The sequence below is a fragment of the Larus michahellis genome, chromosome 2, assembly GCF_964199755.1.
Source record: "Larus michahellis chromosome 2, bLarMic1.1, whole genome shotgun sequence".
In the NCBI taxonomy this organism is placed as follows: domain Eukaryota; kingdom Metazoa; phylum Chordata; class Aves; order Charadriiformes; family Laridae; genus Larus; species Larus michahellis.
Genome location: NC_133897.1, coordinates 107134930 through 107158820, shown reverse-complemented (window position 1 = coordinate 107158820; position 23891 = coordinate 107134930). Strand labels below are relative to the sequence as shown.

General features: G+C 35.8%; 1 protein-coding gene across 6 annotated transcripts in view; it reads right to left on the bottom strand.

Moving 5' to 3' along the window:
• Positions 1 to 8019: 8019 nt before the first annotated feature.
• Positions 8020 to 23891, bottom strand: part of NETO1 (neuropilin and tolloid like 1) — a 77535-nt gene continuing 61663 nt past the window's right edge. The window contains exons 8-13 of one of the 6 annotated variants that reach the window (XR_012585695.1): positions 22022 to 22135; positions 19167 to 19725; positions 17924 to 17998; positions 16427 to 16464; positions 13515 to 13597; positions 8020 to 8077 (exon numbers count right to left, since the gene is read on the bottom strand). Coding sequence is in view for 2 of the 6 variants with exons in the window: in XM_074576538.1 (XP_074432639.1) it covers positions 17938 to 17998; positions 19167 to 19725; positions 22022 to 22135 (734 nt within the window). In the remaining 4 variants the exon portion in view is untranslated. Of the gene's footprint in view, positions 8078 to 13439; positions 13598 to 16168; positions 16702 to 17923; positions 18013 to 19166; positions 19726 to 22021; positions 22136 to 23891 lie in introns of those variants that run through there. The other 5 variants (XR_012585698.1, XR_012585697.1, XR_012585696.1 and 2 more) reach the window with 5 other exon arrangements.

The window sequence follows — 23891 nt, the reverse complement described above, 5'->3', positions numbered from 1 at the left end:
CAAAAACCTTGAAGCTGTTGCTTAGCCTGTGCTTTCAGGCACTCAGGATTTCAGACATTTACGTGACTTGAAACAGAACTTTTTCCTGGCAAAGTAATTGGGTTCAAGAGGTAGGGGAGTATTTAAATTTTTTCTACTTGCTCTTCAATTTAGGAAAATTCTTTAAAACTATTCAGGAAAAACAACAAAACAGGAACTTTGTAACCCCCTACTGTTTGTTCTTTTTGAAGAAATTCTTTAGTTTCCTTCAATTTTGTAGCATATTTAGATCCCTTGTATAGAAATAGAAATTTTGAGGATGGTCACCCCTCATAGAAAAAAATCAATTATTTCCTTGGTAGTGTTAATTTCCGTTACAGTCATTGTGACAGAAGAAGAAGTCTCTAGTGATATCATTGCTTTTTATTCCTGAATGTCAAGGATCCACATACTAGAGCTCTGGGATTTTTAAATTTAAATTCTCCCCTTTCCCTTGGGAACTAAGAAATACTAAGAAATTTATCTGCATTGTTTCCCATAATTTAACAATTTATTATATGAACATAAACCTCTGCTTTCTAGATCAAGTGTTCTGAATGTGACCAGCAATGATTAGACTTCAAGGGTTTTCTTTACTTTTAAGATACACTGGGTGCTCCCCGTGAGTAGTTAGCCACACTCATGAGCGAAGAATGAGTATACTATTGTCTTCAGCATCTTCTAAGGTCTCAGGAAAGGATGCCATTCGCTTACAGCAGACTTTCGCTGGGAGTCTACTCATTTTAGGAAGTAAAGGCCTGATCCAAACCCCACTGAAGTCAATGGAAAAAGACTCCCATTGACTACAATGGGCTCTGGATCATGCCCTAAATCCAATCTCTTCATTAATGCAGGATTAATAATAAGATGTCCTTCCAGTAGCCTGGAGTAACTTAGGTCCCAGAAATTTCAGCTGAACAAATTCACTTTAGATTGCCATCCACTGGAATTTGAAAGGTGAAGCCAAGATCATTTTCAGTGCCAAGAAAACCTTAACTAGTTATATTCAATCCCACCAGTTCAATCAAAATCCTTAGGCATCCTAATGAGAAAATAGCAAGACCAAGTGAAGCCAAAGAAATATATTCATTTGTTCAGTGCACACTTCAGTGCACTGAGCAGTGCACACTACAAATTGTTCAGTGCACACTTCAGAAACACAGTGTAGGCTCTGATATGATCAATGGACAGATGTGCTGATGCTTTTGGAGATATCAGTGTAGAGCCTGACTACACAGGACAAATTAAAAGACTATAGCACAGTTAACTATATAAGGTGTTTGGTTGCATTTCTTTTTAAACTAACAGAGAAGGTGAGATACAAAGTTTCTCAAACTGTTTTCTCAGTTTGCACAACAGATCTTAATCAATTCATAAATAATGAAAAGAGGCAGAAAGATATTAACATTATAAATCGTAATAACACCCTTAAGTTCTCAGAACATGCTGATGTGAATTGTGAATGTTATATTAGTACAAACTTTGACAGACAGATAATAAATGGATAGAATTACTATAGTGTCATTAAATGAGATATAAATATATATCTGTAATACAATCAGTTTTATATAAAATAAAAATTTGAAACAAACATAGTTTGTGCTTTTACAGCTTAGAATTTGTATTTCTGATAAACCACTAGAGAGATCAGCCATTCCAAAAGATCTCTAGCATTATCCATTGCTCACATTTCATTAAATTGCCATTAAAAGTAATTACTGTGTTCCCTTGGTTATTCATACTGACAAGAATGGCTCCAAAGTTGAAGTATTTTCATTTTGTAATTGATAACTAATTGTTCCACTAAAAAATAACATGCAGGCTGCCATGCACTTTATAATAAAGATCTTTCTAAAGTTATATTCTAACATTTAAAAAAAAAAAAAATCAATGTAATTTTACCATAATTTCAATAGGATTTTCCATTAAGAGATCAGCACATTCACTGATCTGTAAATGCTTGCAGGCATGTCACCATCCTCCCACTAAATGAAATAGATCAATTTAAGCTAAGTTTTGAGCTCAAGAACTGTTTTTGCCTTCACTTTTATTTCAGATTTTTTACCAGGGTCATTTCTGTAATACTATTAGACCACTCAGATTTAGTTTTAAGCAACTCAAAGCCTGCTGATAACATTTATACTAATTAATTTTAGATATAAAGGAACAGATCTTAAATATCTAAATCAAAATATGCCAGTTTTCTAGAGTACTAGATTTATTTTGCATATGCATAAGTACAAACTTGCTCCTCCAAGGACTCTACCAAAATATGGAAAAAACACAGGTTTGAATCTGTGGTATGAATCACCTCAGACTCATGTATTTCTGTGCAAAACACCTGAATACTATAATAAAATGCTGTGGTTTGGATCTCTTGCTTTTCCTTGTTGAATTAATAAAAAAAAAGATCACGTGATTATTGTGCTGCTAAATAAATTTATGTCATTTTACAAAGCTTGACAGTTTCTGGCAAAGGAAAATTTGCCTTGCTGTACAGCATAACTTTAATCACATTTAAAAGTCACATAGTCATGAGTGACATCAAGGAACACCTGATTTGAGATAAATGTCTGTGACATTTATTTTTATTTCTTTTTCTTCTTCATCTAACAAGTTCTGGCCAGATACATAGAATCTAGTATTTAGTAACACAAAAGCTAACCCAGTTGCAAGCCTGTTGAACAAATGAAGTACAAGACCTGTTTTCAGTTTGACTCAATATCTTTTTCCATCCCTTCATTCTTGTTTAAACTGACATCTAGTCAGTACAGTTTCATTCAAACTGTAGTCTCTTAAACTTGATGGAGAAAATGAAAGCATCCTACTACCTGGATCAGGTGAAAAAAGAAGAAAATTCATGCAGTTTATATGATGTGGACTGAAGCCAACATATAGACAAAATGAGGTTTCACATCTATTTGTTTAAATAAAAGGCATTAACTTGCTTTGATGTGGTTTTCAATTTATCCAAGGATCTCCATTTATCACTTTCCAGATGAAAGGTATGGCTATAATCAGCAAGATCAATAGAAATCAAAGCTCTTTAAGCAAGGTTTAGCAACCGCTTGCTTGAGGCATATATAGCTTGGCTACTAAAATTAGCCTGGATCATTGCATTATAAATAACATCTTGATCAATGGCTCCCATGTCATTTAACTAAACAAATATTAAATTTCTGCCCTTAGAGTCTCACAGTGACACTGGCCAAAATTCAAACCCTGGCAGTTGTCCAGGATGTACAATGCATAGAAAACATTCCCCATTGATTTTCAGACAGAAGAAAAAAGTATTAGTCAAGATAAAATGCTTTTCTGGGGAGGATATCACAGCATAATGCTGTATTGAGAAAAATTATTTCTTGCACTTACTGCGTCTACAGCAAGAAACGCAAAGCACGCAGGACAATGCTCAAACACCCTCATCAGAGGGAAAAGTTAATGCTATGGTGACATCCAATACATTGTTTAAGCTAGTTTTAAAGTCAACAATTAGACAAAAGTATTTGTATGTTAAATAGATTGTTTTCAGCGGTTCTAAGTCTTTCATTACACATCTGAGACATAAATTTCAGATCAGTCTGTAATCTCCCTAGAGATCTAGGGAAATCGATGAACAAGGCTATAATGAATTCACAAGGTAGTTTTGTTGTTAGAAAACCTTGTAAGCAGCCAACAGTTTAATTTGTACAAGGAGTGGGAATCACTATCATGCATCTAACACTTTAGACTGTGTAATTTAGGTTTTTAGAATAAAAAGAGTCAGCAGACTTAATTACATTGCACACCATTAGAAATAACTTCTTACTGACTGGGCAAGTCAGTGGATTTGATGGGATTTTACTTTCTCCTTTTCTATCCCCTTACAGTTATTAAATCCAAATCAAAATTTAATTTTTCATTAATGTCACATGCCCTACAAATGCCCTGAATTATCATCTTTCATATACCAATATGCTGTGTGTACCTGCACAGAAGAGAGATAATTAATAACTTTTTGGCCTTGCACATAAGGCCTAAGTCAGTAGCTATAGTGCAAAGTCTTCGCTTAGACCAAAGTTATGATTTCAGATATGTGCCTGAAAGGAGGGCAATATACATTCATTCAAGTATTAGCCAGGCGGTATTACTGGTACATACACTGCAAACCAACAAGTACATGGTCACTAGAACAAATCTGTACGAAAATCCAGCCAAATTACTCCCTTTCTCTTTCCCTTCTTCTCTCCACTACTCAAGTAAATACCTTCCTTCCTCATGGAAGAACATACCAGCATTCAAGTATGTTTTTAGAGGTGTTACTTTGCCCACATCTCTTCTTTTATGCTCTTATCTGAATCTATAGTCTCTGGCATCACATTCTTTTCACCTCTATTGTCAGTTATATCAACCAATGCCACAAATTGGATCAAAAGGCATTACTTTTAGGTGTCACTAATGTAAAATAACAAGCACTGATCTGACAGGTTTAAAAAGAAGAATGAATGGATAAGAATGTAATGAGGCTTCAGAAATGAAACCAACTATCAGTAATACTAATCTTGTTTTTACAATGGACGTTCTATGAAATAGAAAGGAGGTTTATCTTCTCTGGAGAGCCTTGATTAGAACCAGGTTTCTTATTAATCAAATGTATTCTTTTTTTAATTAAAAGAGGAGAGGATATGCGTGCTTGCTCTCATATCCCTTATTCGTCATCTCATTTCCCAATTCATCCTCAGGCAAGCACATTTGATAGATAAGGCCTCCACTAGAAAAAAATCATGTTCATATTTTTTCTCTCTTTAGAAACCATCAAAACCGAAGCGTATCCTGAAAAGTTTTAAAATAAAACAGCCTCCCCGTACTTACATACAATGAAACTCTTAATTAAAACTTAATGAAGGACAGAAGAAAAAGCAATAACACAATATCAAGGGGCAGGTAGATGAGAAGGAAGCATTCAATCTGAGATATTTAATATTTTAATTGGTTATCTGGAAGAAATAAGAAACTGAGTGTTATGAGTCTGATTCTAACCTTATTAAAGTCAGTGGCAAAAAGCCCAGTGAGTTCAATGGGGCCAAGATGAAGCTCTAATTGAATTAGGAACTGACTTCAGGTAAAATATGTTACATTCTTCCCTTCATCTTCTCATTCTAGCAGAAAGAAATAAGATTTAATGAAATTTGTCACAGAGGCAGGTAATTGAGTTTGTTTTGACCTGGATCAAAAGAAATAAGTACTCATGAGGAAAGTAACTTTGACTATGAATTCATTGAAACAACAATGCTGGACACTGAGTTTTCTGATACAAACTGTCTGCCATACTCAAGTGTCTAAAACCTGTCCTGCACTGAAACCTGAGGTGTCTTATCACCTTGCTGATAAGGTAGTTCTATTTAAACAGAACAAATTTTGAACCTTTCTCTGAGAAAAAAAAAATAATGCAGAATTAGTTGAGAGAAAAAGGCACATTGTACTTACAGTCCCCTCTGTCAGTCAGCATTTGCTGTAAGTTCACACAAGGTGTGAGTTCACACATGGGATGTATGTACTAGTTGCCCAAAGAATCCTTCACTCTCTTTTAGTGGATGCAAGACAACTTATCAGTAGTTACTGGTGAAAGAGCAGTAATAATAGACCAGGAAAAGACCTCAGTTTCCCTTTGCCAACCACAACACCTCAGGGTCTCATTTCTCCAGCTGCTACTGGTTGCTGCTACCTTGCTGACCTTGGTCATCTGTGAGAGTGACTGAGCTGGGAGGAAGGGAAATTTGGCTGAGGCATCTGTTGGGCAGCAGCCCCTCTTTTGTAAGGATTTTCTTCCAAACCTCAGAAGCAGGAGCGTCCAAATTCTACTGGAATAGCAGAACTGAAACATGGAAAGACAGATGCAATATCAGAGGCTCTCTTCAACAGGAAGGTTTCAGACAGTGTTACCTAAAGCTGTGAATTCAAATAACTTAATGGAAATTAATTATTCTAAAACTTATCACCTGCAAGTGCAACAGTCTAACAGTTCTTGCATGGTTCTCTGTTGTATTACTCTCATGAGAGCTATTCCTTTTCTATTTAAAGAAAACCATTCACGACAACAAGAGAGAAAGTGAAGGGAAAGGAGTGAGGAAGAGTCCAACTCCTTGACCCAGTCTTTCTTTCACATGGGAGACTAAATTTCAGACCTCCAGGATCAGGTTCAGAAGGAGACAGTAATTCTATTGCATGAAAATTAATGCAGATGAACAATCACCTAGTAATAAATTAGAAGAATGTCAAACAGCTTGAATCTGCCTCATATTCTTTTTGATGGTGGCAAAAGAGGTACTTTTACAGAAGAGGGACTTTATTTATGGTGCTTTGGTCTCGGAGCTACAAAAGGGTTAAGGAGTCCAACCAACCTCTAGAAGTTTTTCAGACAAGGCTGTTTCCTTCCCTACTCTCCCTGAAGTGGCACAAGCTTGGGGAAATGCCAAGTACCCATTGTTCCCTTTGGCTCCTGCTGTAATTATCCCAGTAAGGGTCCAACCCGTCCAAGATCTTCTTGAAGTAAGACTCAGTTTTGAGACATTACGTACCTTGGACTAACAGCTTTTAAGGTTCAGTGATTGAAAGACATAAAAAACAATACCAAAACACAAATAAAGAAAGTGTGGAGTTTTTTTAGTCATAATCTTGTAGAACAGATGTTTTCTAAGTATTATGACATTTTAGCTACATCTTTTTTTTTGTCCCAGAATAAAACACTACCTGCATCTTCAGAAAGAGAACTGATAAATCTTATTTAATTTATGTTCATCATCATAGCAATTGAAATACATTTTGTAATGCCAAGCATGAAATGTTCTGGAAATGGATTAAAACCTTCCTTTGTATTTCTCCATCCAACTCCGTTGTGCAATACAATATTTGCAGCATTACCTTGGGCACATTTGCAGTTTTCGGAAATCTGATGACTGCTTATTGCCGTCTGGGGACATATAAGCTCTTGTGCTCATAATGGAGTATCCACGTACCTGGGACATATACATACTAAGTGATGGAAAGCATGCCATATTAGAATATTGATTGCACATGTCAGCATATGCACCATATTTTTACAAAGTAGTCTGTGTTAAACGCACTGTCTGCATGACTGGGGGGAAGGGAGGAATTCATGACTTCTGTTCAAACTTGAGCTTCCTGCTAATTTTTAATCTAGAATGTATTTCCTGCTGAAAACAGCAAAGGCAAAATGTAATATTCTCATATCATGTTTTTTGGATTTATGAATTTTATGAAACTTCAATAACAAGCTTTGGGGAGGCTCGCATAGGCATCAACATTACATGTTATGATCAAAAGGCTGTATCAGTGCAGAATTCTCCCCAAACAATACATCACTCAAGCAGCAGATCTAGAGATAAGCATTACTATTATCATGAAAGTAAAAAAATATCTGGATTATACTTTTGTTCTCCCTTTCTCCTTCACAAAGCTTGTTATCATTTTAGACATCAGCATATGAAAAAAGAAAATTTCAAGCTCCTCAGAAATAACTCTGCACTGCCTTTTCTCTAAAAGGTCCTTTTCCAGGACTGGGTCCTTGAATGTGACCTTATATTACATCACTACATTTTTCCCCTTCAAACAATGCACTACGATTACAGTACTGGCTAGATGCCATAGCTATGCAATGTTTTACTAGGCTCAACAGGAGTTCCATAGTGTAGTTCCTGTTTCTAAATGATCTATAAAATACGTAGAGTAGAGGAAGGTGTTGGCAGTGTCTGGCTAACAGCTTTCAAAAGTATTTAGGAATGTATAGAGGTCGTAATTCTTAAAACTCGATGAAGCAAACATAACCAAAATGTTAGCAGACAATGCTTGATCCATGTCTAAAAACAAATGCCATAAACTCATTAGAAAATCTGCAAACTGTCCAAAAGGAACAGAAGTGGCTCCACCCCATGGTATGCTGTACATTAATTTTATGCACAACTATACAAAGATTTATTTACTTACCACTGCTGCGGTTTGGGATGTTTGTTTGTTTGTTTTCTTAGCAGCCTTCTTTGCTTTCCACTTTCTCTTGTATGTACTTTGAAATTGAGGATAATAAGGACTGTTTTCACATGGTGAAAATACAGCTATGGCATAAACCTAGCTAGTTGGACCTTTAGGTTTTTTTCTCCCCTAACAGTAGAAGCATCCATGTGGCTATAGTACTCAAGTTGTTCTTCACACTGAGAAAACATATTAGCAATCTTCAAATGCAAAGATTTTCTTCTTTCTTCTGCCCCAGCTGGTACTCATCGCTGACAAAAGTCAGCTCCAAACGGGATAACAGTTCCTGAGAAGCTTGGAGAGCTTTGAAATGTTAATAAATGTTGGGGGAGGTGAGGGGTGGGTTATACAATAATTTAAATTTTCAGACCTTCATGCTCAAGCTCAGCGTCACTTGAGCGATGACGTTCAACAAGAAATGTTTCAGATAGGTGTTTATCAATGAACATGCCTGTGAAAATCCAGAGTGATAGAATATATTTTAAATTAAATTAACTATCCTGTTATTTCTACTTTGACTGCTAAAATATAGATAGATACAGACAATATACATATATAGTTAAGGCTTAACTAGATGAAGTTGTCCATCACCCACTAACTTCTGTTATTACCATCATAGCTGGAGGTGGTGTTAGCTGCAGTGCTAACAAAAATAACAGGTCTGTCATGAAGAGCATCACCTATGAATAATCAGCGCATTTAGTGTCATCAGCAACAGATGACCTCACAGACTGAATGACAAGACCCTGACTCAGGAACTAGACAGGAGCCTCAGTAAGAAATGAAGTTTCCTTGTGTCTTCATTTGATGTTACCCCCTTGGTATGTAGCATCTTGAAATCATATGCCTTATAGTAAGGAAATCAAAAAGTGATGAAATCAAAAGTTTTGCAGTATTTATTTACCCTTGCAGGGTAGTATTTACTAGGTTCAGAATTGCAGACCATACTTCTAAACACTCACTACCATGATGTACTTTTCTTGCCTCTTAAAGATTGCATTTTATACCTCCTATTAAAATGTTTTAATGCACAGGTGCTACAGAAAGGAGCCTGTGCAAAGTCAGTCTGACTAATTCCGAAATAGAAAAACAACTCATTTTCTCAAACCATTAAAAAAGTGTTCCCTTTCATTTCTCCATATACTCCAAACAGATGTGTGTTTAAAACTTTGTGCTATATAAAGTTTATGTCCCCGTTGAGATTTCCATAAAAGTTTATGCCTGTTGAGATTTCTACCTTTTGATCAAAGCCAGTTGAATAATAAAATCGTAGACAACTAAAATCATGCAGAGATTCCAGAGTACTTTCCTATTTTTAATTTTATGCATCTTTGATCTAATCAATTTCCAACAGCCCATTAAGTGATTCAGCTTAACTCTAATGACATCTGATAACCTTTTTTAAAAAAGCTGTATATTGTATATTATCATAGCATATATTTTTTCTTTATGAGTCCCCACTAAGATACTGAATTGCCAGAGATTTTCATCCAATAAACATATACAGAGTACAAATTTTCCATTACAAAAGGGGGAGCAGGAGTAAAACTAAGAATTCTATCTGAATTTAAGGAGAAGAATCACAGATCTGAAAACCCTAGCATATATAATAATAATGTTGCATCATCTTTGCTCCCTTCTGCTATGAACTGAAAGTTTTCCATGTTAATATCGCTCTCTTTTTCAGTCACCAACGTGATGCTGATATTAACAAATGGAGATGACATATTCGTATTATTTCTAGTAATTTAAGGTTTTAGTTATTGTTAGCTAACTAACTCTCAATATTTGCCTGGACTGGTGAAGACTTTCCACCAACACAGTGAAAGTTAACAGGATCTTTTATGTCACTGAAGTTACTCTCAAATGACAGCAAAAGTCTCTGGGCCTGGATCTTTGCCATGCAACTTAGGTAACAGTTGAAGAAATTCCTCCTGCAGGCAAAGCTGTAATGTACTGTTTCATTACTAAAGAGGTGCCAGATACACTCAGAATATCAAACAAAACCACCCCATGGGTGTTTTCTACACCAAAACAGTCAGCAGAATGTGGGAGCTAAAAAGTTGTAAAGGCATTAAAAATTTCTTCCATTTGGCAAGGAAAAATCAAAATGCAGGGACTTGGCTCTGAAAAATAGACAACAATAATTCCTTCTGTCCCACAAAATCAGTTGTATTTAAAATGTCTGTGCCAAAATAAAGAATATCAGCTCCTTGTTCAAATGTTAAATTTATAATTTTAAACGGGTATACATACATAAAATCATTCATATTCCTCAGCTGAACTCCATTTTGTGATACGAAATTTGTCACAAAAATGAGGGTTAGGATTGGGTTTGTATAGTAACCATGTATTCAGCTGTTAGTCTTCTAACTGTTAAAAATATTGCATTCATCAGCGGGGAAATATGCTTACTTTAGATATCTGGCATTCTCTTTCATTGTTTTACTTCCTTTTTTAACTTACATGTTAAAATCTAAGTATAGAGCATTAAGTTTGCTTTGAATCACTGATTTGTCAAAGGGAAATAGCAGTTCACCTATATTTTCATTGATGTTGAAAACTCCTCTAGTGCTAAGCAAGAAATGTGGAATGAAGTTCTCCTTCCCCAATGTAAATTGTATTCTGTGCTTCACTAAAGACAGTGAAAGCCATTTTCTTTCAGCACACTGATTTTTCCTAATTAAAATTTTGGCTAAACTCAGAAAAAAGCATGATCTAGAGGGATGTTGCGACTACAGCATGAATCAGGCTGAATGAATGCAGTTTTATTAGCAAAACTTCAGATTTGCTCATGCAGTTGATCATAGAATCATAGAATCATAGAATAGTTAGAATTGGAAGGGACCTAAAAGGTCAATTAGTCCAACCTCCCTGCCATGGGCAGGGACACCTTCCACTCGACCAGGTTGCACAAAGCCCCATCCAGCCTGGCCTTGAACACTTCCAGGGATGGGGCATCCACAGCTTCTCTGGGCAACCTGTTCCACTGCCTCCCCACCCTCACAGGAAAGAATTTCTTCCTAATATCTAACCTAAATCTACACACTGTCAGTTTAAAACTCTTACCCCTCATCCTATTGCTCCCTTCCCATCTTTCCCGTCTCTGGAGATATTCAAAATCTGCCTGGATGCGTTCCTGTGCAACCTGCTGTAGGTGACCCTGCTCTGGCAGGGGGGCTGCTCTAGATGATCTCCAGAGGTCCCTTCCAACCCCTACCATTCTCTGATTCTGTAGGCCCCCTTTAGGTACTGTTAGGCTGCCATAAGGTCTCCCTGGAGCCTTCCCTTCTCCAGGCTGAACAACCCCAACTCTCTCAGCCTGTCTTCATAGGAGAGGTGCTCCAGACCTCTGATCATCTTCATGGCCCTCCTCTGGACTCACTCTAACAGGTCCGTGTTCATTTAACCAGATATATCTAGGATCTGTGAAAAGCCCCCAGTTATTTATTTTTTTACAATAGATGCCTTTCAGATCCCACTAAATTAAATGCCAAGTAACCACTTTGCAACAAACCCACCATTTTAGAAATAGTTGAGTGGATTTACTATGTCTCTCACTGGAGCTGAGGAGGACAGACTGAAGAATGGCAAACTTAAAAGTTCTAAGTAACTAGATATTGCAGAGCTGTTCACCGCATGTAGCAGCACAAGACTGCCCCTATAGGCCCAGTAAGTCCTTGTCTGCCTACATTTATGCAAGGAGCTGGTAAGTTCTTCCAGAGCCCTAAACAGAATTGGTACTCACATTTGTGGTATCCTGCTCCCTGGGATAACGAAGATGTGCACTTCAGTCTTCCTTTTTTGAGAAAGAAGAGATGCAATGCTGCTGCAGGGTGTTGGTCAGGCCTGTTACTTCAGTAATGAAATCTGAGCAATCTTGTTCTTTCTGAGTTTTATCATGGGCTGCTTAGATTGTCTCTCTACTTCTAGTTATGGTTTGTTGCTTGAAGGGGATAGCAGCTTCCCTTTTTTCCCATAGACCTTGTTGGGAGATTGAGGATCAGCACAACTCCTTTTCCTGGGAAAGAAAACGGAGGGGAGCAGCAACTTCTGCTTCTCCTGGTAGGTGATGTTCTTACCTTGCTGATGATAGCTCTGTCACGCCACTGGCAGGTGTTTGCCAGGCTATGCAGCTCAAATGTGTTTTAATAGGCATGTGAGGGAGGCTAGCACAGGGATTTATGTTGTGTGGAGTGACATACTAATACAAATACAGTATAGAAAAACACATAGAAGTGCTTGAAACAAAACTTGGTTTGACAATGCTGCAGGCTTCACTGGGAATAGAAAAGGGGTGGAGGTAAGTTGTAATGTGTAAGTGGCACATTGAGGTATGACTATAGCAGGAGCAGGCATGCCAACCCACAGGTAGACGGCCCAGACAACATAGATGCACAGTCATTAAAATACAACTCCAGTATCCCCAATAAGCCCACACTCCAGTCAATGCATCTTCATAGCATTTGTTGTGCTGCATAAGTTAAAGATAATTAAGACATGCTGTGATGACATGTTTTTGTTTTGCTGTTTATAGCCAAGGTAAGGTTAAGATGGCTCTGAAGTGATAGATGGGGAAGAGCCAGGTGTATGCAAGGGTAACACAAGGTCCATAAGCTGATAGGATTTCAGCATTTACAGTGAATTTGGAGGAGACAAGGGAACAGAGCTGAACTCGCTGTAGACAGAAATGAAAGGCAGCAATGATTAATATGTAAAATGATCATCAAAGAGTAAAGAGAGATGATGTTAAGGTAATGATGAGGAAGAACAGTGGAGCCATGAGTCCAGGACTTCCCATCAAATATTGAGTCTGGAGTAAAGAGATAAGAAACTTCCAGATCAGATACGGACTTCTGTGTTAAAAAGAGTTTTGAATGGTACAGTTTTCATCCTTTGTATCACATAGCTCTTCAGCTGTGCTTCCTCAGCTGGAATATATTTGTGGTAGCAGGGAGATTGCACATAAAGTAGAAGACAAGAAAACACAAAAGGCCAACTTCTTTTTTGTAGGACAGTGTTCTATAAAGCACAAATATTACAGCTGTCTTTTCAAGTTGCGTATGTACAGTACATTTTTATTTGGTGTCTAAGGAATTTATCTGTCCTAAATATGTCTGTAAATTTGTGAATGGCTGTGAGCAACAATCCTTCATACTCTTCTTCTAATTAGCATACATTTCTCCGTTTGTTTTCTTTGTCTGCCTTTTTTTTTTTTGGGTGCTAGCAATTTCTTTTGAGCAGGAAACCTTGCTACTTTCCCATATTCACTTTCATTGGTTACATCATTGCTAGGTTCAAGAGAATATCTCCAGCATAAAAATGGACAAAAATAGAAGGATAAGGTAGTAACATTTCTCAGAGCCTTTTTTTTTTTTTTTCTTGAAGCTGTTTTTAGAATCAGGAAGATAGAAAGGGTTTACGCTGTAATGGTTTACAAAATGGACTTCCTAGAGATTTTTAAAAGATACTGCAGAGAAGGCTTCATAATCTGAAAAGGCCGTACTTCCTGGAGCAGAGAAAAATGTTTGGGAGTGGTTGTTCCCACTGTCATCTAAAAAGAAAAGCATATACATAACACTACATCCATGGGAGATAAAAAAAAAAAAAGTGAAACTATGAACAATGTGGCAATGCACTGTGATAACAAAAACTCATCTTTAAAAGAAATAAGCATACTGTCAACATGGCTATACATCACACACATTGCACCAATCAAACCAAAATCGTCTAGTAACTACCAATCTTAATTTAGCTTAAGGCAAACATGATACAAAATGCATGAAGCTAACACTATCAGATCAGCTGGTAATTTAGCAAGCCAAACTTTCTTTCTGTAAAATGGAAAAGATGTAACAGAATAGGTTAAATTTCACTTATTGTATGTGGTGAAATACCAGTTTTGAGCATTCGCTTCATAGCTAATTGAACTTGCATGAACTCGAAGTTGCTCGAACTAGCTTGTCTGTTTGAACTAGCTTGCTTGAACTGTCTTCTGATTTTAAAAAGGTGGCTTCATAATAATAAAAAATACTCATAGGAAAGGCAAACTGTTTATTTTCAGCAACAACCCCTTTTATTTTATTATTTTGAGTTTTATAGATTACATTAATATATCCTACTATTGTGTGATACCAAACAAAAGTTATCTTTACTGTTTGCAGTATAGAGGACTAGGGTATTATTTACACTGACTATATACAGAATATAATTACTTAAAATTAAATATTTAAATTATAATGTTTACTTTGGGCTTGAATTTATTGTTGTTTAGGCTTTTTTAATAGATAATTTTATAATGTGACCTTGTTCCCTCAATATACACATATTTTGTCACTTACAATGGTATTTTTGTTTAAGGGTATACCTAGTTATTAGACAACATGTTTCTAAAGAAGTTTCCAAGATCAAGTAAGCATTACCATTTTCACTTTGCTTGACCTGCTCTATTTACACAGGTTTTTATGTTTCTTACTCATTTTCCCTGATGCAAACAAGTTGGTTTTTTTTTTCAGAAAGCAAGGATATGCATGCAACATAACTATTAATGCCCATGTCTTCTCCAATTCAGTTGCCTCAGTCAACACTTGCTTCACTGGAAAAATCATAAAATTGATTTCATTGTGTGCATGTCTAGGAGGGATTAGACCAACTCTATGTTTCAGTGGGATTTAGGCACTTAAATATATAGTAACTTCGAAATTCAAGGCTTCAGCATTTTTCTAGGTGACCAATATAATTAATTCAAGGCTAAATTCTCATATTTAGATTTCTCCTTATATATTTGTTTATATACTATCTCCATCAGCAAATGTTTATAAATATAGATAGATGTGTGTGCATGTATATGCATTCTTTCAGCAAGTATTTCATTCTTCCTTGATTTTATAATGGATGCATGTATATGCATCAATTTTGAGCACAGATGAGGCAAATATCTTAACAAAATATACTTAAGAAAGGATTATGAGATAGGACTTACTTAGAAAGATTAAGGAAAAAAAGAGTGATAAGGTATATGAACTTGGAAAGAGATACTGAGCTGGAAATGAACTATCAGTGCATGCTAAAAATCCATGTTACTGAGAGATGACTCAATGACTCTCAATGACTGTAGAGGAGGAAAGACGACTTTTCGCAGCTAATATATGATAACAAACAAATTAATCAAGGTAAAATCAAACTATGTGAAATACATTGCAAATATAGCGTACAAAAAGGGAGGCAAAATATCTGAAACCCTCCTTCTTCTCATGTGATTCCTGAATCATATTTGTAGAAATTGCTTTGTAGAAAACAGATTTCCTGTATTTTTAATTATGTAAATTATGTATTATATATTTAAATAGCTTATACAGATCAGTTTATTTTTTATGTCAGTCTTTCAGGTTTTCTCTTTTGACATCTATACTTTGGGAATATCCATGGAATTCTTCCAGCTTTTTCAATAAAACTAGCAAATTTTTTTTATACAGAAAAACCTAATGACCACGAATGACACGATATGTTTAAGAAGGAACTGGGATTTGTTTTGAAACAGAATTTGGAACATAATACTTTAAATAGATAACAAAACTATAATTTTACACATGGTTACTGAGTTCTTAAATGAGGGCGGTTTCAACTTTCCATAATTGTGGCTTTCCAATCTACAGTAATTCCTTAATAACTTAACCTACCAGGTCTGATTTTGGTGTTGGTTACTAATGCTTATATCTTGAATTATGAATATCATTTTATCTTGCATAAGGAAGTGGTTTATACCTGTATCTCTAAAATTGGATCCCAACCATAACATTTGTATAACTGATAAAAACCTGCTACACTGAAGCAAACTTCCTAATACTTATCATGGAAATAAATTAGGTAAGAGTTCAGGATTGAACATAAAGGTTATCACAAACCTTTTAACTGAAATTAGGTGATCAACTTTATGTATTATGAATACATTTAAATCTTGAGATATTAATGTGTTTTGCTTTTCAATAAGTGAGGGACGAGAGACAGCTGATTCTCTGATGTATCTGGGTTTCAAGTTCCTAGAAGCTACATTTTGAGTTTAATCTCCCGAATTACACAAGATTTGAAAATTTGGTAAAAGAAAACATTGCCATTAAACTCAAGGTAAGAAATTATTATACATTGTTTTATGTATCTTTATATAAAAAGTTACAAGTAGCAAGCATATGACACAGAAATGGAACAGTAACAGCAATAATTGTGAATGCATGCTTTTTACAATGTATCTAATAAAGGGATTTTTTCCAACTCAAATATTCAGTAACATACATGCAGATTATTTTCTCAATGTCAAATTCAGTCATATTGCTAGATGCTTATCCAACAGACATTTCTATTGAAGTGATTATGAATGGCTAAATACCTGATTTCAATAAACTGTTCCTGAAATTGGGAATTTAACTTGCAACAAAAAGAGGAGAGAAAAAGAAAAAGAGAAATGACCAATAAGCATAATAACCAAAGTCTTATTGCCTTCTAGTAATTTTACTCAACACTGTTTGCTGAATTTTGTCATGATATGAGAATAGCTGGTCAGAGAGTCCATAAAACCTCTAGCTGGTGTTTCCAAGGACGATAGTTTCACATTTCATTGTAGCATGTTCAAAATCACCCAGGAGCGCACTATTCTCAAGCAGTCTATATAATGAAAACAACGTACATATAACAAAAGTTCAATGTAAATCTTCTTCCACATATCACACAACATACAAGTAAATAACAGACATAAAACATATCAACTGAAATAAAACTAAGATTAAAAAAAAAAAAAAGACTGTCTCAGTTAGGAGCTAATTTCTTCTTCAAGTTTGCAGCAAATCTCCAAATGTATTTAAAAACTAAGGAGCACTTGGTGGCTAGCAAATTACAAAAGAAACATTATTGTGCAATGGGAATATCTTGTTAAGGAAGTAAGATGTGCCTGTACTTCTTAGGTTTGGATAAAGGCAATGAAATGAAATTAGAAACATGTCCACTTTCTCTTTCAGCTGAAATGATTCACTATAGGTTTTTCTGTTCAGCGTTTGCATGACTGCATGAATAGTTGTCTGAAAGCAAACCAAAGTTAAAATATATTCTCTCTATGAGGAAAAATACAGACAAATATTTACCTAAACTACCTAGAAGCAAAAAAGCATTAATGGATTCTTGCCCAGTAAAATTGCTGTATACATATATATACATATAAACATGTATATACATGTCTATGTTTATATATATACACATAGACATACATAAATTGTCAGACTAACAGCTATCTATAATTTCATTATAAACATCTGAGATTATGTTTATTGAGAATGATGGTAACAAATTATACAAAATTAAAAGCCTAGGAAAAGACTCAAAAAAGGAAGTTTAATTTGCAAACATTAACATTAGTGCTACAGAATCTCCAAATTTATCAGTACTACCACATACCCTTCCCTCAACACTTCACAAGGCTGAAAGAATAAAACGAACAGAAAACAGATAGTTCCACATCTTCCTGACTTGGGTTAGATTGCCAAATTTTACATATTATTTCACATGCTGGGACTCTAAATTTTATTTTCATAAATAAAAAAATAAGTGAAACAGCAGAGCCATGCAAAGCATCTGTCTTTTTGATGTGTTTGGAATGAAAATTATATTTAGCTAGGGGATGATTATAGTGGTGTCAATAATAAGGAATTATTAGATTTTGCGGAGTTTACAAAGATAAAGTGGTCATCTGTATTTAATTTTTCTCAGTATTCAAACCTGTCTCTCTCCATACAAGGTGACATATAACTTGAGAACTAACATGCATTTTAGCAATGTAACAAATAAAATGGAAAGCAATAGATGGTTCAATTGTTGTATAGGTATATTTACTTACCTCCAGTCTGTCTCTTAGACCCTAGTTGTGTTGTACTCAGACTCATGTTTGCTTAGAGACCCAATGAGGCAGAACCTGGAATGTTATGGCTATTTCATTCAAAATAATAATGTTTGCATAGAAAAAAAGAAATATATGCATATAGATACTTAATAAACAGTACGCCATGATAATCTGATCAATATTCATGAAGTAATTTACATTGGCATGCAATTAGATTAAAATAATCAAATAACTTATTTTTTTTAAGAGACAGAAATGCCTTAACGTGCAAAGAAAATATGGAGGGCATGTAAACAGTCACAAGAGGTGTATAAATAATGCATGCAAGAGAAAACACAAATATATATAAAAAGTTTCTGTGGGTATTTTTTCAAATAAATGGTTCATAAATGTTTCTGATTTTCTTTTTCTTTTACTTGTAAACTTTTAATCATTCATATTTACAGTCATTCAAAGTGCAATATACAGTAGAAATAGCTCTTTTATTAAAATTATCATGCTTGACTTTACTTTTTTATTAATTAGAAAGATTCCTCTTAACTACATTCTTGTATGTAAATATGCAAGTATTCTCTATTCACTATGCTGTCTCATATTCTAATAAAAATATATATATATGTTAATATGACAATCCAAGATACTGTGGTTAATAATGGAACAGATACAGTAAAGTTCTGCAAATACTGTCATTCATTATATAAAAGATAATGTTTCATGAGGAAACGGGTTTTCTTACCCCAGGATTATGTTTCTCATTATTGTGCCATGCATCAAAGTGGACACATGTATTTTTTATTTATTGATGTATTGATTTAGAGATGCTAGTCCAACAGTGGATAATACTCAAGGCCACCTCAGTTACAAGGAAACCACATGCATGTGGCTCTTTCAAAAACTAGATTCATACAAAATCTTCTTTGGTTTTTAAAAATTGTACCTGTTCTCTGTTGACCTCTGTGTGTATGCATGTGGGTATGTGTAAAATAGTAAAAGAAAAAGAAAGATATAAAGTAGAAAGGTAAAACTGAGATACAGAATCCTTCAGGAAACAGAAGCAGAGATGAGAAAAAAGAGAGACAGGAAGAGAGAGATAATATAATGGTATGTGCTATCAGGAAACAGAAATTTAAACAATAAATAAAGAAGAAAGAAAATATGTCTTTACTGAATAAAGAGTGAATATGGTTGGGCAATCAAGTCCTTACACAATAGTCTTCATCAAAAATCTATTGATACTGACCGCTGAACAGCTTTATCATGTCTGGACAGCCTGTGACTTGTGGTTGGTACCTCTTCAATTTCGTCTATCTCACACGCATCTGCAGCATCTTGTGAGTAGCTATGCTTCATGACAAGGATATTTCTCCTGTTCATGGGCTGAATGAGTGGTTTTACAGGCTGGGGTTGTATTTCTGTCAAGACAGAAGCATCTCTTGTGCTGAGGTTACTACGGCTGCCCTTAATGCTAGACACTTGTGATCCACAGTGATGGTCATGAATGCATTTTGAAGATGATCTCCGCAGTTTATGATAATTTTCAAAGTCATCTGCAACATCAGCAAGGTCAGCTGTAGTCCCTGTCCCTCTGAGGGTGCATAACTCATAATGAGGAGGCTCAAACACCTCCTGGAACACTGTTTGATCAAAGTCTGTTTTCCTTTGGACAAATTTTTTACGAGGCTGCTTGATCTGTACTATAACAGAGATAACAATGAGGATGATCACAATGCAAGAAGTCACCCCAATTATAGTCCCACTGGTATTGGTAAGTTGGTCCAATAGGTTAGCTTTTCTTTTTTCTGTGTGACAGGAGAAAAAAAAAAAAGCACAGCATTAATTGCAGTTCAAGAACAAATGATGATGGGTTCACAGATTACTGCAAAGCTGAACCTAGTCTGCGTCTGAGTTCACTTAATCAATCTCACTGACAAAAAATAAAAACGAAGAAATCAGGTATTCGTGAAAGCCAAATAAACAACACACAAGTCCTCTGTGTGCCTATTCGTTTGGAAAGTGATTTATTCAGCATATATTACAAGCTTAATAAGATGAAAGGATTATTTACATTTTTTATAAAAAGCAACCACCGTAACAAGCAGATGGCTTTAGTGTCACCTCTGAACTCCATTTGCCTGCTAAAGCCCCCAAGACTGTTACAGATGTTCTCTTCATTATTTTCTGTCTCTTCCAGTAAATATATGCAACTAGGACATTAGGACCAATGAAAGGGCAAGACTTTCAGGTTTTAAAAAGAAATTCTTTGCATTGGGTACTTTAGTGAAGTCCTAATATTTGTGAGCTGACTGGGACTGTTGACAGTACCAATGAAAATTACAAACAGGAGAAAATAGAAAAGTTATTCAAATTGAGGTTTCAGAAAGGGAAAAAAAAAAAGTGCAAGTTATTTCTTTTTTCCCTGACCTATTAATTACCACAACTTTCCTAAACACCCATAAAAGTCCAAAACCTGATCCTACCTACTATCCTTTAATCAGGGGCCTCTAGGAAGTCAGCCAGCAAATTCAGCATTGTGAATGGAGAAAAACAGAAAATATGCAGTAAAATAGTAAAAAGGAAAAATAGTTTCACCCTACTGTTGTGTATGTTTCTCTGTGATTTGCTTTCAGATGGCTGCAGACACATGAGACGGTGACTGAGCCTTGTAGAAATCCAAGCTGAAAGCATTCGCATCAGTCTGTCACAGGCATAGCAAGACTCGACAACTGTGATTAAGTTTCAACACCCAGTTTAGTGTAACTTCTCCTGGCAACCTAAAACATATCAAACAACTTAATAAAAAGCCTTTGGAATGAAAGTTATTGGCACCAAAACAACAATGTCCATCTCTTCATAATCTCCTCGATACCAAAAATGAACTTTTCAGTACTCCCCATTGCCTACTCTTGTAGATTCACCTGGGGGTTCTCTAACTGACTGACACAGGCTCCGGGGAAGCAGCAGAGTTAGAAAAAGCAACACAACAGCAAACAACTTTTTTGCTGGAATCAGCAAACCTCCTTTTTCTAGTCAGGAAAACAAGAGAGGATAAATAAACCCATAAAAAGATACTTGGCAAATGAAAGATGGAAATCATTCTGGAAATTAAAGAGTGGAGAAGGTTTTCTGTTTTCCTCTGTGCTGAACAAGTAGAGAACAGATAATTATTTCCCAATTGTATGTTTAGTTTCTTTGAAGAATATTATTCCATGCCACAGTTTTGCTGTGTTCTTTTGAAGTATGTTTTCATTTGTGTTTTACCCTATTGCACTGCTTGTCAGGATTTTACAGGCTTCAGCAGACTTATGAGCTGACTGCTAATCCATCTCATTCTGATTTTTTTACTTGATTGGTTCCTAAATTTGGCATATCCCATGTTTCCAGGAACAAATCTGCAGTTGCGGGAGGGGGGAGGGAAGAAAACTGTCTCCCTAGCCTGCAGTGTAAGTTAGTTAAACTCTTTTCTCTGAAGACAACACAGACGCTATTTTATTTTTTTTCCCAGAAACACAGAGCAATATTTAGAAACGATTGTCACCACCTGGTTGGGAACATCAGTCCCTACCTATGAAATAGACATTATGCCTGATTTCCTGTGCTTGTTCCTTGCTCTTCAATTTCACTTGATTATTGGTAGATTTGGTTGCTTTCTCACAGTGTTAATTCCACTTCACCTTGTCTTTTTAGCCCACCTAGGCTATTATGAGCATGGCATGCAGCTAAAAGACACCTGCTACCCATATGTTACTCAACTACAAAGGTAACTATGACAAAGGAACCAAAATATTACTTTTAATTACATTTTAGATTGTATGGGAAACAGAGACCAAGTGCTCAGAAAGCCTGCCAGAAGGCCATAACCAGCCAGAAGGAATAACCAACACCAATCAACACCAAGCAAAACAAATGCAAACACTGAAAGTAAAATCCATTGGTATTTTTACAGCTTTTCTTTTGTCTATTGCTTGATGTGTACTCTCCCTGAATTATTCTTCCTGAGCTTTGACCCATCTGGCATGTACTTAATAAGAAACTAAGGGTAATATGCTGTATTCCGTGCAGTCTAAATGACTTGACATTTCCAATTCTGCACCTTACCTTTGCAGTGATTTTCATCCCAAGGATACACACAGTTCTGGAGTCCATTGCAGACCAATGTATTATTAATACACATATTACTGTGGCAAAAGAATGTGTTGGCTTCACAAGGGGCTAAAAACAAGAGAGAAAAAGCTGATATTAAGTAGCAAATCACTCAGGTCTCCACAGCAAACACATCTAGGAGTGATCATGTAGTCTGTAATAGGAGAAAGCTATACAACACAGGTTCCTCGAACATATTTAATATTTGACATGCAGCATTGAGATCACTCAAGTCACACCTGTTTATTATTCTATGGCAACAGATTTTCAGTTCTCTCTAAGATGGATGGACTTTCCCATAGTCTGACTCTTACGTGAGTTGGCCCCCCCAAACGTTGGTGGGGGGTCATTGATATGTTATCAACAGTTTTAGCCACAGATTCAAAACACAGCACCCTATAGGCTGCTCTGAAAAAGGTTAACTGTATTCCAGGTATGGGAAATAATTTGTTTCAAAGATTGTTGCTGAAACTCCAGTTTTATAAGAAAACTTCTGTGACTGAAAGAAGATATGTACTTTAGTGCCCGTATCAATGGTGCCTGAACATTTATACACAGAGAAAACAAAATTATTTTAAAACCCTATTGTTCATAAGAAAGGCTACAGTAAAAAAGTACGCCTTTGATCACAAGTGTGAAGATTAAAAAAAGCAACAGTCTTCAGTGTCCCTGATGACCATGGTCTAGGAGAATCATGCAGATTAATGCTGCAGGATGAAGCATTACTGAAAGAAAAGAAGCAGCTTGGAAGCCACCAGAAGGAAGTGTACACACTGCTAAACTGTGCTACTTAAGTCCTGGGAGATCCTTGGGGTTGGGAATGTAGAGAAACTACTCCAAAATTATATAAAATAGTAAATATAAATTACTCCTTATATTTCTTTCATTAAAGCCAAACCAGAAGACCTTCCTTGATTTAGAAAAAGAGCTACAAACTTTATCAGTGTTAAGTCACTAAAAATTAACTGTTTATGGATTTTTTTTTGTTTCAAAAAACCCAAAAGCATTATTATAATTATTTTAAGGGAAAATTAAAAAATAACCTAAGACCCATATCTAATCAGAAAGGAGCTGATGCTCATATTATTGATGCTTAGAATTTGTTGCTTCATGGTAATTTTTCTCCTCTGCAACTTTAAAAGCAGTTCCTATGACAACTTATATGCATAGCACAGAGACTAGCTGAGAGCAGATGACTGCTTCAGTGGTTTGTTAACTAAGGACAGTACAAAGGATTTGTATTGTAGAACTCAGTGACTCCATATACCATATCAAGAAAAGCACTTTTCAATAAATGCTTAAGTTCAGATACACATAACTGACTGTAATGGCTTCTTCAGAGCAGTTATGGCCTGTTAAATAAATAGTATATGCCATCAAAACTTGTACACACCCCCAAATACACAAACATCCACTCAGATATAACAGTATATGTATATTGTATCTCTTAGCCAGTGCAGCAGACTGGTTCTGCCCACTGTTCAATTTTTGGAAAAATCTGGTATACTACCTCCTAAGCTGCATTGACCCTGTTCAGGTGCTAAGTTTGTTACAGGAAGGATTTTTCTTTAAACTGGACAGAAAGAACAGCACATGTGCATATTATCAAGGGAGGCTGTTTTGGGACAGTCCTTATCTGCTGCTGTCATTTGGGGACAGTGAGGGCTGAGCCTGGAGGATACTGTGACAGATCATACAGAGCACCCACCAGAGGTACCATCAACCTTCCACACTCTAGCTGCAATCCCTGTTTCTCGGAAAGGCAAGGATCTTTGGGGACTGGTTCTTTCCAAGACACAGAAAGATTTTCACTGCCTGCTTTAAG